At 38.8% G+C, this 16,300-nt stretch overlaps 1 protein-coding gene across 1 annotated transcript in view; it reads left to right on the top strand.

The window, feature by feature from the left end:
* The first annotated feature begins 9,955 nt into the window (after positions 1–9,955).
* LOC121515892 (gamma-aminobutyric acid receptor subunit alpha-6-like) overlaps positions 9,956–16,300 on the top strand; it is a 193,396-nt gene continuing 187,051 nt past the window's right edge. Inside the window, exon 1 of the mRNA XM_041796831.1 lies at positions 9,956–10,046. Coding sequence (XP_041652765.1) covers positions 9,956–10,046 — 91 coding nt within the window. The remainder of the gene's footprint in view (positions 10,047–16,300) is intronic.

The raw sequence follows: 16,300 nt of genomic DNA, 5'->3' as shown, positions 1-16,300 counted from the left end.
GTCCTGGAAACAAGTACATTGGTATTGGAAGGAGTGCAGATCCCTCCGCCATCCCGATAAAGTAGTGCTTACGTCTTCGTTTAATCTACACATTATTTAAAAACGAGAGCATTTTATTCTAATATTAACTTAATGTTTCTTTACACCCTGGTTAAGAAATATGAAATTCAATTGCATACTTATCTAATACTCCACAGGACAAGAGACAAGCGAATGTTCAAAATGTACCAGGGTCGGAGTGGGACTTCTCGAGTGGGATTCATTTTAAGCCCTGGAGTTTCACTGCTCAGACCAGCCCACTTTAGTTCAAAAACTTTCACTAAGGTTTTTCAGTTAAGTATATTAGTTAAATCGACGTTCAATTAGGCCACTCACACTGTGGGACAACTGCTAGCCTGGACCTTGTTTGTTGCTGACAGCAACAATCACACTGAGCCTTGTACTTCTGCTGACACAAAAAAATATGTTTAAAACTGTAAAAAATACTTACCCTGGTCAATAAAATCCAGATCCCACAATTAGAAAATGGGTTTTAAAAAAGGCAGTACGTTTATTCCATCATTTTGACTGTTTGATTTTTATGACCTTCTACACATTTTAATTTCTTCTGGTCATAAATACTGTTGGAAACCAATACGAATGAGGCAGTGTGTGTACAGCCGTGGCCAAAAGTTTTGAGAATGACACAAGTATTGGTTTCACAAAGTTTGCTGCCTCGGTGTTTTTAGATCTTTTTGTCAGATGTTACTATAATATACTGAAGTATAATTACAAGCATTTCATAAGGGTCAAAGGCTTTTATTGACAATTACATTAAGTTTATGCCAAGAGTCAATATTTGCTGTGTTGACCCTTCTTTCTCAAGACCTCTGCAATTCGCCCTGACAGCAGTCAATTAACTTCTGGGCCACATCCTGACTGATGGAGGCCCTTTCTTGCATAATCAATGCTTGGAGTTTGTCAGAATTTGTGGGTTTTTGTTTGTCCACCCGCCTCTTGAGGATTGACCACAAGTTCTCAATGGGTCTGAGGAGCTTCCTGGCCATGGACCCAAAATTTCGATGTTTTGTTCCCCGAGCCACGTAGTTATCACTTTTGCCTTATGGCAAGGTGCTCCATCATGCTGGAAAAGGCATTGTTCGTCACCAAACTGTTCTTGGATGGTTGGGAGAAGTTGCTCTTGGAGGATGTTTTGGTACCATTCTTTATTCATGGCTGTGTTCTTAGGCAAAATTGTAAGTGAGCCCAGTCCCTTGGCTGAGAAGCAACCCCACACATGAATGGTCTCAGGATGCTTTACTGTTGGCATGACTCAGGACTGATGGTAGCGCTCACCTTTTCTTCTCCGGACAAGCTTTTTTCCGGAAGCCCCAAACAATCAGAAAGGGGATTCATCAGAGAAAATGACTTTACCCCAGTCCTCAGCAGTCCAATCCCTGTACCTTTTGCAGAATATCAGTCTGTCCCTGATGTTTTTCCTGGAGAGAAGTGGCTTCTTTGCTGCCCTTCTTGACACCAGGCCATCCTCCTTCGCCTCACTTTGCGTGCAGATGCACTCACACCTGCCTGCTGCCATTCCTGAGCAAGCCCTGCACTGGTGGTGCCCCAATCCCACAGCTGAATCAACTTTAGGAGACGGTCCTGGCGTTTGCTGGACTTTCTTGGGCGCCCTGAAGCCTTCTTCACAACAATTGAACCTCTCTCCTTGAAGTTCTTGATGATCTGATAAATGGTTGATTGAGGTGCAATCTTACTAGCAGCAATATCCTTGCCTGTAAAGCCCTTTTTGTACAAAGCAATGTTGACTGCACGTGTTTCCTTGCAGGTAACCATGGTTAACAGAGGAACAACAATGATTTCAAGCACCACCCTCCTTTTAAAGCTTCCAGTCTGTTATTCTAACTCAATCAGCATGACTGAGTGATCTCCAGCCTTGTCCTCGTCAACACTCTCACCTGTGTTTACGAGAGAATCACTGACATGATGTCAGCTGGTCCTTCTGTGGCAGGACTGAAATGCAGTGGAAATGTTTTTTCGGGGGATTAAGTTCATTTTCATGGCAAAGAGGGATTTTGCAATTAATTGCAATTCATCTGATCACTCTTCATAACATTCTGGAGTACATGCAAATTGCCATCATAAAAAATGAGGCAGTAGACTTTGTGAAAATTAATATTTGTGTCATTCTCAAAACTTTTGGCCACAGCTGTAGATGTGTGAGCAGTGTGAGACAGGGCTGGTTTTAGTTATTCGGAGAAGACCAATATGAGGCCCCTCCACCGTTAGCTGACAATTTTCAAATGAGTGGGAAAAAAAGAAAGCATCTCTTTTGTGTTAATAAAGCCACAAAGGCCCCAATGTGAGATATAAATACCCACATATCCAACCATAATTCATCAGCTCTTTGAAAACATCTCAGAGCTCAAACTCAGCTCATTCTAATATCTTAAAAAATCTTTAGGCAAGGTGAAACTCACATAATGCTGGTGTTGGGCCAAAAACTTCCAAATCACCAATTTTCAGGAAATAAAAAAACCACATCTTTAACATGTTTTATTGCTTTTAAATCTGTTAAAACCCACTGACAGATTTAATAGGTGACCAATAGCACCAATTTATAAAAAGCAATTAAAATCATGAAAAATTGAGATACAAGGTTTTAGCCTGATGTCAGTGATAAAATAAATAAATGGTCATTATCAGTGACATGATTTCTTCTGACACTATACGACATTTTGATGAAGCCTATGCATCCCACTTAATCTCACAATTACCCTCAAATTCATTGATTAATTTCATATCCCCAGTTTGGATTATTGCTCTCAATAAAGTATTTTTAAGACAATGTGGCTCTTTGGTAGAATAAGGCTGAGTATCAGCCTTTTATGCTTAAAAAATAAATGTAGGACATGAGAATAAAATAAGCTGCAGTGATAAGCTGCATTGTTGTGGCTGTGCAGATGTCTGCTGGCATCGTCCAGTGGAAGTTGTTTCTAAGATTTGCCACTTAACATTACTTAAGGATTAGTTATGATCAATCTATTACGTTTTGTGTGTATTTTATAGGCCTCTGATTAGAATTGTGCTACTGCTTTATAAATTGATTATTTGATTCTTTTGGACTATTGTGACAGTGGATTGTTGCTCTGAGTGGATTATTGCTAATTCTAAGAAAGCTGCAGTCTCCATCAGCACATTTTTTAGAATATTTATTGTGACAATACAGTTTGCTAATTAGAACAATCCTGCCTCAAGTCCTACAGCTGAGTTAAGTTTTTGATGCAGTATTTTGTTTTATTCAAATGAAGCATTATATCACAAACTAAAGTAAGTGTAATCTCCTATTTATGACTGTTAGTTCCGCCCACAGAAAAAGATATAGGTTCAGACCATAAATAATTCAATATGAGAGGTTATCATGACTGTGGCCTGTTTTGCTTGTGAAGTCTTATAGATTGTGGTGTGTTCCTGAATCATCTAATGGATTAGGAATACCTCCATTAGTTTAGCAAACTATGGGGCCCCCAAAACAGCATCTTGCATAGGGCCCTCACGGAGCTAGAAATGGTCCTGTTAGACACCCTATGTCCTCTTTATTTTTCTTAGGTATTGAAGCCATTAAACCAAATTTGAGGGGTGGCAACATTCACCTTATTAGGAAAAAGAGAGAATCATTTGGGATTTTTTAAATTAAAAAGTTTATTTCCTGGAGGGATGAATGAGGAGTTTTCTAAAAACAAAAAGGAAGGAAATTTGTGTTTGGTACATTATTTCTTTGTTGTAACAATGTTTCTTGGCAATATATTTTATACCTTTGGAAAGCCTGTTTATTACCCTTTAAAATGGTGCCACATTTGTAAGGATCATGCATTTGTGGGATGAGCAGCCGAACTGAGTATGTGGGTTGCGCCCATGAAAAATGTGCCAAATCTTCTCTGCCAATGCCAAACAGCTTATTTTGCTGTTGCTATTGACTCTTGTCTCAAGCTTCTGGTACCCCCAGGTGCTGCCAATCAAGTGCCTGATTGGCAGCACCTGTGAGCATGGGCCTTGCTACAGTGGTCTGCTTCAAGAATCTGCATGCCATGTTTGACTGATCTGGATAGGGCCCATTGGTTGGGACACTTTAAGGTGGTGTTCCGCAGAACCAAGTTTTGGCGTGTTTGGAGTGAACCCTAGTACCATCTCCAAACTAAAGGCCAAGTTCCATATAACGGGGAATGTCAGAGAAAGGCCATGAAGTGGGCATCCCAAGAAGGTGACACCCCAAGAATACCGTTTTCTCACCCTGTCAGCAAGAACTCTATCCTCCAAGATGACGATGCTCTCCCCCACAGAGCGGAATTTGGGAGTGGAGAGGATGGAATGGCCTGCCAGCAGTCCTGACCTCAACCCCATTGAACACTTGTGGGATCAACTTGGGTGTGCTGTTCATGCCAGAGTGACCAACACAACCACGTTGGCTGACTTGCAACAAATGCTGGTTGAAGAAAGGGATGTCATCCCACAGCAGTGTGTGACCAAGCTGGTGACCAGCATGAGGAGGAGGTGCCAGGCTGTTGTGGCTGTGTATGGTTCTTCCACACGCTACTGAGGCTCCTGTTTGTTAAATTACTAAATTGTTAAATTGTCAGTATGTCCTGTTTGTTCAAACTTCAGTCATTCAGTCCACCAAACACCAAACAAGAGTCAACTAAAGAAGAAGCTGTTTGGCATTGGCAGACAAGATATGGCACATTTTTCATGGGCACAACCCACATACTCAGCTCTGTTGCTCATCCCACAAATGCATGATCCTAACAAATGTGGCACCATTTTAAAGGGTAATAAACAGGGTAAGTTTATCAGTGAGTTTCTATAGTAATTTCTTCATTTGGGAATCTTTATGTTTTCATCTCTAAAAACTTTTATCTCCAAACTAACTTTCTATGTTTTCAGGTTTAATGACATTCTTTTGTCTGTGCTTCTAAAGGTGTTTTTACTGATGTTCTTTAGATTTTTATCATAAAATGTTTTACCTCTACCTAGGACTTTAAAATGACCCCAGAATGCACTGGAACCCCACCAAGTGGTCATTTTCTTGTATTGTTTCAAGTAAAATTTGGTGTCTGTTTCCCATTAGACACTCCATGTGCCTCTTTGGCAGTGTCCATTGGTCATAAACCATATGATCACTTTACCAACCCATTGGTGCTGTTATCCTTTTGGCTGGTATACATATGGGACTGTTTCTGATTGGTTACAATCAGTATTATTTTGAATTTTTTTTCACATATTTTTGTGTTCTCATACTACCCTGTTTAAATCTTGCTTAAAATGTGGTTCTTGATGACCCTGATGAAGGTTTCATGCCGAAACACATCGGTCTAATAAAGTCGTTCTCTAAGCTACAAGTTTATCTTTCACCTCTTATGAGTATGCCACATGAGTTCTTATTGTTTATATTGGTGATTCTACGATTGATCCTGTGGTCTGCATAAGTTTGCAGTGAACGCGCACTTAGCCCAGTTATCTACATCTGGTTTGACATAGCTGCTCCTTCTCATCCTTGCTTGGCAAAGGTGCAACACATTGATCCAGGATGAGTTGATTAATTAGGTCAAGCTGCACTTACTCAGGCCTTTTCCACACAGAGATGAAAATTATGTATTTCTGTTTTGTTTTCTATAAACATGGCATCATCTCAAGAAATGTCCACATAAGCCCAATACCATTCAAAATGACTAAAAATGCAATAATATATATTTCAGGCATATAAGTGGCGCTGTAAATGCTGCCACCAAAATACCCAGAAACGGAGAAGATTATGGAAAAAGTAGACCCAAAACTCTATCCTAGGCAATGGATCTAAGATCATGTAGCTTATGCTGTTCTTCAGGACCATTTGTTTTCCACAGTGGTAGAAGAGGAGCAGAAAGCAATCATTTAACAAGCCATTATTGTTGTTGTTAGCTGGGCTCGCACATGCAAGTTAAGTGGGCTATGACGTAATCATTTCAGGAGAGATGTGCTTTGTTGTAGGTCTATACATGGAGATGAAACAGTAAGCGTATACAGATTTGTTCATTCTGGGACGCAGTTTCAAAAAGTAGCTTTATTTAGGTTTCATGCCAAAATGCCAGTTTCGTGTGGATGAAATGCAGATATGATGAAATACTCCTGCTGATTCTCCTAAACTTGTCTCTGTGTGGACAGCCCCTCAGTTATTCTGGATGTCTAATTCTACTTTTGTGCAATACCCCCCCTTGTGCAAAAGCATGTAAGCATTTGTTTATTGTGATGTGAGCCAAAGGAACAAATAAAATGTTAGTGTTTTGTCCACCACAACTTGGATTCTGAGATGTGTGGCTTTTTTGAAACTTTTAAATGATTTTGAACGTTGACTATGCACTCTGCTGACAGTCTTCATTGATATGAAGTGCAACCTTCCCTTCCAACTGCTTTTCTCAGTCATTTGGGATTCTGGAAGGACAGACTTTGAAGCAAATCACACCATGTACACAACACAGCTATGAATTTGCTGGCCTCTTGAAAAATACATGTTTTTCTACATTTCAGAATACATAATGTTGTATTGTATTTGCGTATGATTATCAAATTGTGTGTGTATTTTGCAGTTGGCCAGTTCACCTTGAAAAATGTAACAGTTTACTAGAGATCTGTAGCCAAAGTAATTTTGGCAGATGGTACTTAAACTAAGCATGGAAGTGTTAACCAATTTACGAGGTAAAATTCACCCAGCATTTTAAGTTATCTTAATCAAAAATTTGGACTGAAATATCCAACTCATTTATGTGGCAAAGAAGTAAGTTTGATCTAGTATTTGGGGTGAAATTTCAGCCCTTCTTACTGGACTAAACAAACAACCATACCAAACAAACTGGCTGAGTTGGGTTAATTCAATGTGTAGTTGGTCCAACAGTTACCGAGTAGTGTCCCAGCCTTTTTTAGGAACTGGGATTCATAATTTTTGCACTATTCTGTTTCTTTCATTCCATTATGGATGGCATTAAGATAGACACAAATATCAGTTTAACATTTATTTAAGAAATTATGCAAAATGTAACTAAGTATAGTTTATATATTTATTGAATATTTAACAAGTTGTAGGATCATTATGTTTTGTCCGTCATTATTATTACCGTTTTTTTGCTGCTGTAACATTAGGTCAAATAAGCCAAATAGTTTGTGAAGATACAAACACTTGTATGACTATCAGCTCAACTGCATGTTAATCCTTGTAAGCACCACTGGAGTGTGCTATTGTACATGTCATGCCAGAAGAACAACAGTGCTGTATCTGCTTCCATGCTCTCATTCTATAAATGAGACAGTGTTTTAAGTAGTGTTTCCTCTACAAAGATGCTCAGGCTGTAAAAAAACCCCAATCTACTAATATATATGCGAATCATCATTATAGCTATCATATTGTGTTATACAAGTTAAATTGGTCAGTAGTGCATGGATGCAAATGCCTTGCCCTTGTCAGGCAAACCCCTCTCGCTCAAACATGATAAGCACTTTAGTGATGCAGCCATTGCATAGCACTGAAGTGTTAAAATGACTTTAAAGCACACCCTATAGAGTGTGAGTTTGCTTAAATCAAACAAATTGTTGCTTATTCACATGAGCTAATATTAATGTTAATGGCTATCTTCAGAAGCTATTAGGCTATTTTTAACCTATTTTTCAAAGCTTAATATAGTGTGTCTGTCTCGTTTCCGTTAGCTGTTGTGACATAATATTTAATGAGAGAATCTGCTGCAGCATGTTATCAATGAATGATACTCCAGAATGGAGGTTTGTCTGTCAATAAAAGGCTTTCATGGAGGATGCTCTCATGTATCCTCCCGCATTACCCCTCAGATTCCCCTCCTTTCTCCTACATCTTTCCTCCCCTGAGTGGCAGTAGTAGTTTTGGAATATTTCTTAAAATTACAGGTCTGAAACTTCAATTGACTCCCTCTAAGCTTGAGAACATTTCAAATTAGAGACATGGGATGGAAGGACAATGTGCAGATAACAAGCTCTTTTACAGCAGCTGTTGGTATGCGTGTCATTAGGGCTACCTGATCATCAGGCACTACCAACATCCTTTAAAAGGCAAATTAATGATTTGCTATTCCTTTGCATTTAAAGCCTTCAAACACATACACCAGCTGACACAGAGCCCTATCTCATCCTTTCTCTTTATCATACTGTACATAATCAGGCACTCATACTGAAAACTAGGTTATCAAAGTGTCTTCTTTTTTTTCTTCTGCTGCAGGGCATTCAGCTGAAAAAGCAGGAGAACCAGTCTGAAGGTATCTTGGGACAAAGTATAAAAAATATACCTTGTCACACAACCATCATAAGAGACTGAAGTAAAAGAAATAGAGTCAGGAATCTTTGTTATTCTGTAATTAATGTGCCTTTCTGCAGCAGACAGTATCACAAAATCAAACAAATTGTCATACATTTCATAAACAAAAGATACATTAAAGGTCAGGGTGGCATAATGACAGCATTGTGCTTCATAAAACTGTGCCTTTGACATTTTAAGGCATTTCAGTGCTCTTGAATAATAATAATAATAGTACAACCTTTTTGTACAGTTTGCCTGAAGTGTTTCTATTATAAGAACAATTTTAATCAAAAAGGGCATTAAAAAAAAGAAGACAAACTATCCCCACAAGAAAACATGAATGTAAACTCTTACTAAACAGACCACCATGCTCTAGGACTAGGATTGGTGGTTGTAAAGGGGGGTTTGTAGTTGGGTTCCTAAAATTCACAACATTACTTTCAGCATCTTTCCTTGCATTGTCTTTACACTAAAGTTTTGTTGTACAGCACTGTGTGTGTGTACTCTAAACAAAAATAAATGTAAACTCAGTGTGGTGGAACCTGGAGATCTTGTTTATAAGGTGAAATTTCACCACACTTCAGCTTCAGTTACACCACTTTACACAGTGTTCCTTGTGCTTTTCCCAGGTGCAGAGAATCTGTAGAGCAGCATGTGGTTTGCCCCAGTTCCTCTACAGTACCTGTGTGCCCTTGTGTGAATGTGTGATTGCGTATTGCGACAAGACTGACCCATTTTAATATTCACACAGGCATACACTTGTTAATTCCTAAAATTAGTTCAGCATATTGATATAAACTGTCACAAAGCAGCCACAGTTATGTGCTCTGATTGAATTTAAAGGCATGAGGAGGTCATGCTTCTAGAAACCTCCAAAATGTCAGGCATTTTAGGGGTGGAGCAGAAATACCTCAGTTGCCTCTCCTTTTTAAGCTATCTAAAAGCAGTGTACATATAACATGCATCCTTATTAAAACAGTAAAGTATGACAGGAGAAGGGAAAAAGCAAAGGGCTTGGAGTAGAGGGAGGAGAGAGGGGGAGAGAGAAAGAGGCGGACACAGTCAAAGTGATGCAAGTGAAAGGACTGCTGACTGCTATTTCTCTTGGACAAAACCCCCACTACGAGAAGAAGCAGTAGAAGCAGCAGCCTGGATTTAGATGAGAGGTGAACAGGGCAATGGGTGAAGGTGTGTGTATGTGTTAATGTATGTGTGCACCTTTGTGTGTGACTCTGAATGTTGTATGTCTGGCAAAGACACTGCAGGAGTGGGGAGGATGCTTAACTTGTTCCCTCTCTGCCTCTCTTTGCCCTCTGTGTCTATAAATCCCCTCTACCTGGGGCACAGGCATCTGGCGTGATGACATGCAAAGAGGCTTAAAGTATGGCATTGCAAAGATGTTTTTCTACAAGCAGGAGGACATGGTGATGGCGATGAGAACTGCATTTTTTCGGACCTTTATTTACTTCTTATTTTGGGGGTCTTGGTGAGTCATACAGTTTTTCTTTCCCTGCTGCTGAAATGGTATTTATCATGCACTGAAGTCATGGTATATTAATTAATTAATTAATTCATTTTAGTGCAAAAAAAATCTTTGGGCTGACAAGAATGGATGAAAAGATCTATCCCGAGAATTTTACCTGCATTTTGGACCAACTTCTTGATGGCTATGACAACAGGCTGCGACCTGGATTTGGTGGTATGTAGAAAAATTGTTACATTTCCAAGGACGATGACGTATGTTCTATTTAAAAACTATCACATCTCATGATAGCCATGGGACATTTTACATTATTCTATGAAGCTAGAAATGAAGATTGGCCACGATTATTTTTTCTTTTATGTTGAAAAAGAATAAAACAGTCAACAGGTAGAGGCAAGCAATTGTAAACTCACTTAACTCCAAATGCTCCAACAGTGACACCCTCATCACTGAATCAATTATCGTTGTTAATTTAACATAGTTTCAATTAAATTTCTTTGGGCTTAAATAGTACACTGCAACGTCAGTCTTGTTCTGTGTGGCTTAAAATTGAAAAATGGAAACATACATATATACGTGTGACTCAAATACATCTAAATGGGAGAGAAAACCCCCAGTAGAAGAAGGAGGTCTCTTCCAGGATAATGATTTTTAGTTTGAATGTTATTGTATCAATCAAAAAATTTTGTCAGAGGTGGTCTGGGTCCCTTCTGAAATCTGATTGGCCACTCTAGATGCTACCACATAATTTCAAACTATTACCAATACTACAACATTTCAGAGATTCAGCCCCTGAAGCAGGTTTAACCTAGGATTTTGAAATTTTGTGAAAATGTATTATCTTCATTCACATTCAAAAAAGTCTCCTGGACCCATGTCGTAAATCAAACAGGAAGTTGACCATTTAGAATTTTTTGTTTGGACACAGTGTATTTCAGGGGTCGTATTTGAATTAACTTGTCCAATTGCGTACATCCAAACAGCTTAATCTTTGGTGTATTGTTTGAAGAAATATCCTAGGTCAAAAGTTATTCGGAACTTTCTCATTAGTCAAAGGGCGTGGCCATCACAGCCCCTCAAAATTAGTTATCTTGTCAAAAAATAGGATTTCTCTGTCATGGGAACATGCAGGGGCAAAATATACCAGATTTGTCACAAACATAACTGTTTTCCACATCTTATATCTGCATGCCAGTATTCAGATCTGTGGATTTTAACTGAAGGGCAGGGAGTGGCAGCCTGGCAAATTTTGACTTTGATGATGAGGTCCCGCCATACAAACGCAATCTGTTATACCTCAGCTGTACATCATCATATCTTAACTAGATTTTGTGTGCTTATTGGAATTACATGCCTCAACAAATGCTGCTTGGAACATTGTTCTCCAAATCATACCGCCTCCCACTGGAAGCATGAAGTACTGTTTTTGTATTTGTATTGTTTTTGTATAATTGCCTCTAATTCCTTTAAAATTGGAGATATTACAGTCAACTTTTATTAACTTCATGTTGTTTCACTGGGGTAATTACAAGCTAAAGCTCACAAGCCTGCTTGTAACTCAGTTACCACAACAAAGGATGATTCACCATGAAACAGGAAGTACTTATTTGAAGAGCCCTGAAACATGGCAAAAACATACTGAGTGGCAACCCAAGATGACTGATAATCATGTTACGGATGGGTGTGGCATTTTGGCTCAGTGGCACCCCTACAATATTTTTATAAAATTCAGTCCCCAGAGCAGGGGTCAGTTCGAAAAAGTCCAAAAAATTACCCCCAAGTCCTTTCCTATTCACTTTCCCTTAACCCCAACAAAAAAACGTCACAGTGTCAAGGAAAGGTGGGAGTTAGAGGATAGGAAAGGAGAACTGTGGTGATTAAGGAATTCAACTGCACTCTCCCTCGGTGGATGTTACAGACGTGACGTGTGTTATTTGTGTAAAAAAACTACAATTTAACGTTGATGGACTACAAAATTCGCATCTACCACTGGGTGCATTCTCTGTGTTGTTATGTGCTGTGAATGAAATGCTAAAATGTCAGAGATTTGAGCTCATTAAGATTTTTATATGCCAAAGTCTCTTCAGGAAGAGAAACTTTCTCGTAATCTGAACTTTCTCCTAAGTCAATACGACTAGATTAATAATGTTCAAGTCCTTTCATTTCACAACGATATTAGATTTGTTTTGCTTTATTCCCTACATATCCATTTTTTCTTTAATTTTCTAGTCTCTGTTAATTTATTACTGAGTCTACTCTGGTTCCGTCTCCCTTTCAGCTTGTTATGTGAAAAGGTCTATAAACCACGTCTTCCCTGCGTAATTATGATGATAGATCTAATATTCACAATATGGCAACATGCCAACTTTATCGCTTTAATTGGTTGTGATTTACAAACATCACATTTACTTTTATATTTAAAAATAGCAAAACAAATAGGCTACAGTTTAAATTACTGGCTGATTGGTTTACTATTTGAATAAAATTGAAATGACAAGAAATGAAATCGTTATCCTTGTTTGAATGACAAAGTTTTCATGTCTGTAATATTTCTCTGTTCATCCCTACTGCCTTCCGTTTATCACATGTATTATATGTTTGACTGAATTTTACGGTTTAAATCAGGGCTATTAAAGTTACAGTCAAGTTATTCACTTGTTCTGATGAGCAGTCAACAGGTGCATCACTTTGAATGAAGTTTACGCAAAGCATTGTGGGTCATCTTTTCATCTCTCCTTTGGTAAAGGATGGTCCAGTGTTTCCCAGGCTAAAGGAGATAATAAAGGAAATAATGAAGCACCTTTCTTTTTCAGTTGGAGAATTCGAATGGCTTTAATCATGGCCGACATTAAATGCTTCCGGGTGGTTTCACTCAGTTAGGAACCTTCCTAAGCAAAATGGACTATTTGAACGGACCCCAGGTTTAACCTAACATTTGAAAATTCTTGATCTCATAAGTTTTTACAAATTTCAAAGAAGCTTCTTGGACTGGTGCCGTATAGAAAACAGGAAGTCCGCCATTTTGATTTCTTTGATAAAAAAAAGTGGCAAATTGCAGACGTCATATTTTTTTTAAATTCCTCTTGGGGCATCCATCAAGACAACTTCATGTTACGTAAGAAGACATGTCATAGTTGAACACTGCATCGGAACTTTTTCATGACTCAAAGGGCGTGGCCATGGAGAAATTTTCTTCACCATGAAAGGAAGTTGTAGAGTCTTGAAACCAAGCACAAAAATTCATAGCGAGAACCTGAGATGACTGCTCTTTGTGCTTTGGGTGGGAATAGCTCATTATAGCTCATTGGCTCAGTGGCCTCCCTGACAATGTTTTAAAAAATCAGCCCCTGCAGCGCATATCACCTTGGTTTTTGAAAATGCTTAAGCATGTATTTCATCTCAGGACCTCCAAATAAGCCCCTTGGACCCATACTGTAAAACTAAAAGCAAGTCTTTTTTTTTTTTTTACATTTTTTAGTTAAAAGGTTCAAAGCTGCCTCTTCTCTTAATGGAACCAAAATTGAGGCTATGCTGCCATCTTGTGATGATACAAAGTACTGCAATACAATTAAGGACAGGGTCCAAAGAGCAAACAAAACATTACAAAGTTTTTATCTATATATCCATGAATATAAGATAAAATGACAAACTGAGAAGAGATATTAAAGCATTGAAGAAAATAAGAAAACAAGCTTGTACACATCTGTATCTCTGTATTTTCTCCTCAAGCTTCCACACTGATGATTGCAACAACCAGAAGACAATCAGTTAATGCTTTTAGACACTCTGTCATTTTTTTGCTGTGGAGTGAGCACTCACAAGAGGGAGAGGGAGTGAGGCTGCAAGCATGCAAGAGAGAGAGAGAGCAAGAGCAACTGAGCCAAGCAGATCCAGTAATTTGTTTAAGCGCTCACAAGAGGGAGAGGGAGTGAGGCTGCAAGCATGCAAGAGAGAGAGAGCGAGAGCAACTGAGCCAAGCAGATCCAGAGATTTGTTGATATTTTGGGGTTGCATTTAAAATTTTCAGGGCTCATGCCTCCTTGCCCATTTGGTTTTACTGCCCCTTAATGAGGGGGATCTGTTTCTGTGAAAGTGACAGTGTTGCAACACCCACATAGCCTATGGATGCAGCATGCCTTGTTGCTAGCACCCAACAGTTGCTACACATCTGGGGTTGCGACACACCCCGACATGCAACAGGGTGCGAGGGCCCATTATCACTGCTTGCAGCTTTAATTCTCTTTTGTTTCTGTTAATAATTGAAGCTTATCTTGTCTGTCTTTCTTTCAACTTGTTTGTGAGAGGCTCTATAAACTGCAAATCAAAAAATTTTCAATGGTTACAGATTTTCTATGTCTTACTTTTGTAACTGTGATGAGAGACACAATGGTCATAACATGGCAATATGTCAATTTAACGTACTCAGATATCAAAAATCCTGCTTTGGTTGTGGTTTTTTAACCCCTTAAAGCCTGTTGTATCATATTTGATACATACTTTTATGATACCTCTATCTAATCAATATGATCATAAATTACTACAAAAAACCTTCTGAATATAATCTGAAAAATGATAAAAAATGCCCTCAAGTGGATTTTCAGTTACCAAAAACACCTAATGTATCAAATGAGATACAAAAAAAAAAAAAAAATAGTTACATTTTATGGAAATCTGAATTTTTTAAAATTTCACAAACTTCCAAAACAATAGAATTTTCCAGTTATAATTTGTGTTTTCAGGCTTTAATGGGTTTAATTTCACCACGCTAATATTAAAATGCCAAAATCTCAAAACAATGCAATTTGAATTATTGACTGATTGTCTGATCAGATGGTTTGAAGATTTGAACCGGCACCAAAGTGTTGTTTGGATTGCTGTCGAAAGGAATCCAAGGCTGCATTGAATGTAGGGGATAAGAAGTGTCTTAGTCCACCACCTCTGTTAAAAGATGGTTTCCCCAGCTTGACCTAGATAGCTTCCTTGACACCTTTCTCAAAACAGCAACCTTCTCTGACCAGTGTTCTAATGTTGGTGTCATCAAATGAATGTCCTGTATCCTTTAGATGTAAGTGAACAGCAGAGTCCTGATCAGATGAGTTGACACTTCTGCGTTGGGCCATGCGCTCGTGTAAGGGTTACTTGTTTTCCCTGATATGGCATGCACCACAATACTCTGTTTATGTTGTGATGTGTTGCCCTTAACTCACTGAGTGCCATTGACGTATATATACGTCATTTAAAAACCAACGCTTGAGTGACATTGACCTATATATTCGTCAAAGTGTTTTTTTCGGCGGCTGGCACAAGAGGGCGCTGTCACGCTCCCTGTGTGTTTTTGGGGCTTCTGGGATATGTAGTCTGAACACTACAGACAGAAGTCACAGTAGATCAAAGAGATCAGAGCATGAAGTGGAGACCCTGGGGTCAAAGAGCAGAGCGATTGTTATGGAGGTAATCTAAACTAAAAGTTCTAAAAATAGACACTGGAAGAAACTTTAAACTTTTGCCTGAGAAATCGCTTACTCACTGAAGCCGACACTGAACTTAACGACAGCGAATCCAGGGATCAGTGCTTTTATTCATCTGCCTCCTCTGCCAAGAGGCTAAAGAATGCCGCGAGGTCACCCCCGTGCGTTGGAGAAATAAGGCAGCCTCTCACCAGCTGGATGCATACAGCGACAACACTTCAGAGATGGACTTTTCCAACCCAGACTCTGAGGAATGGCTGCCGTGTGAGCGGAGTGGATCTTCTTCTCCATCCCAGAGCCATGGAGGTAAGTTAACGTTAGGAACCCACTGATTTTTCAGCCAAATTTATCGAATGAAACCATCACTCATGCTACTGTGATTTCAGAAGCAGACTTGAGAGAAGAGCAAGCCCCATGCAGTACTACAACACCGTCTGTTGGCAGAAAAAGAGGTAAGAACAAAAAAATTCTATAATATAGATTATATACTATATATATAAAACATATTATATAGCTATTATATTACTTCTATAATTTACAGGTAGTGCCAGAGGACACGCTAGCAGGAGAGGACATGGGTGTACAGGGGGGTCACATGGAGGCCGTCCAGTTCCAGAATGTGAATGGCATGACAGTGACTAGAAGCATTGTGATTTATTTTACAATAAAATAACATTTGTAATACAATTTTCAGATGTCTTTCATGTCATCGAAGACAAAATTATAACATTGAAATCTTTGTTTTGCTTGCAAGACTCTCTTTCACAAAAATTCATTTTTCTTAGCTTTCTAGAGAAAAAGTGACCTTTTTGGTGAAACTAGCCTCTATTCAACTTAAGATAAATCAAGAACGGAACAAGGTGCAAACAAACGTTTTTTTCCATGATGAAAAAGAGAGTTTCTTCTTTCATTTGAGCTATTTGGTGTTTTCAGAGTCATCGTACAAAATATTCTGTGGGTCTTGAAAGATGACTCAAAATGGCCAAAAATGCTAGCGCAAGC

The sequence above is a fragment of the Cheilinus undulatus genome, linkage group 10 (genome assembly GCF_018320785.1).
Source record: "Cheilinus undulatus linkage group 10, ASM1832078v1, whole genome shotgun sequence".
Classification (NCBI taxonomy): Eukaryota; Metazoa; Chordata; class Actinopteri; order Labriformes; family Labridae; genus Cheilinus; species Cheilinus undulatus.
This window is presented reverse-complemented; position numbering and strand designations above follow the sequence as displayed.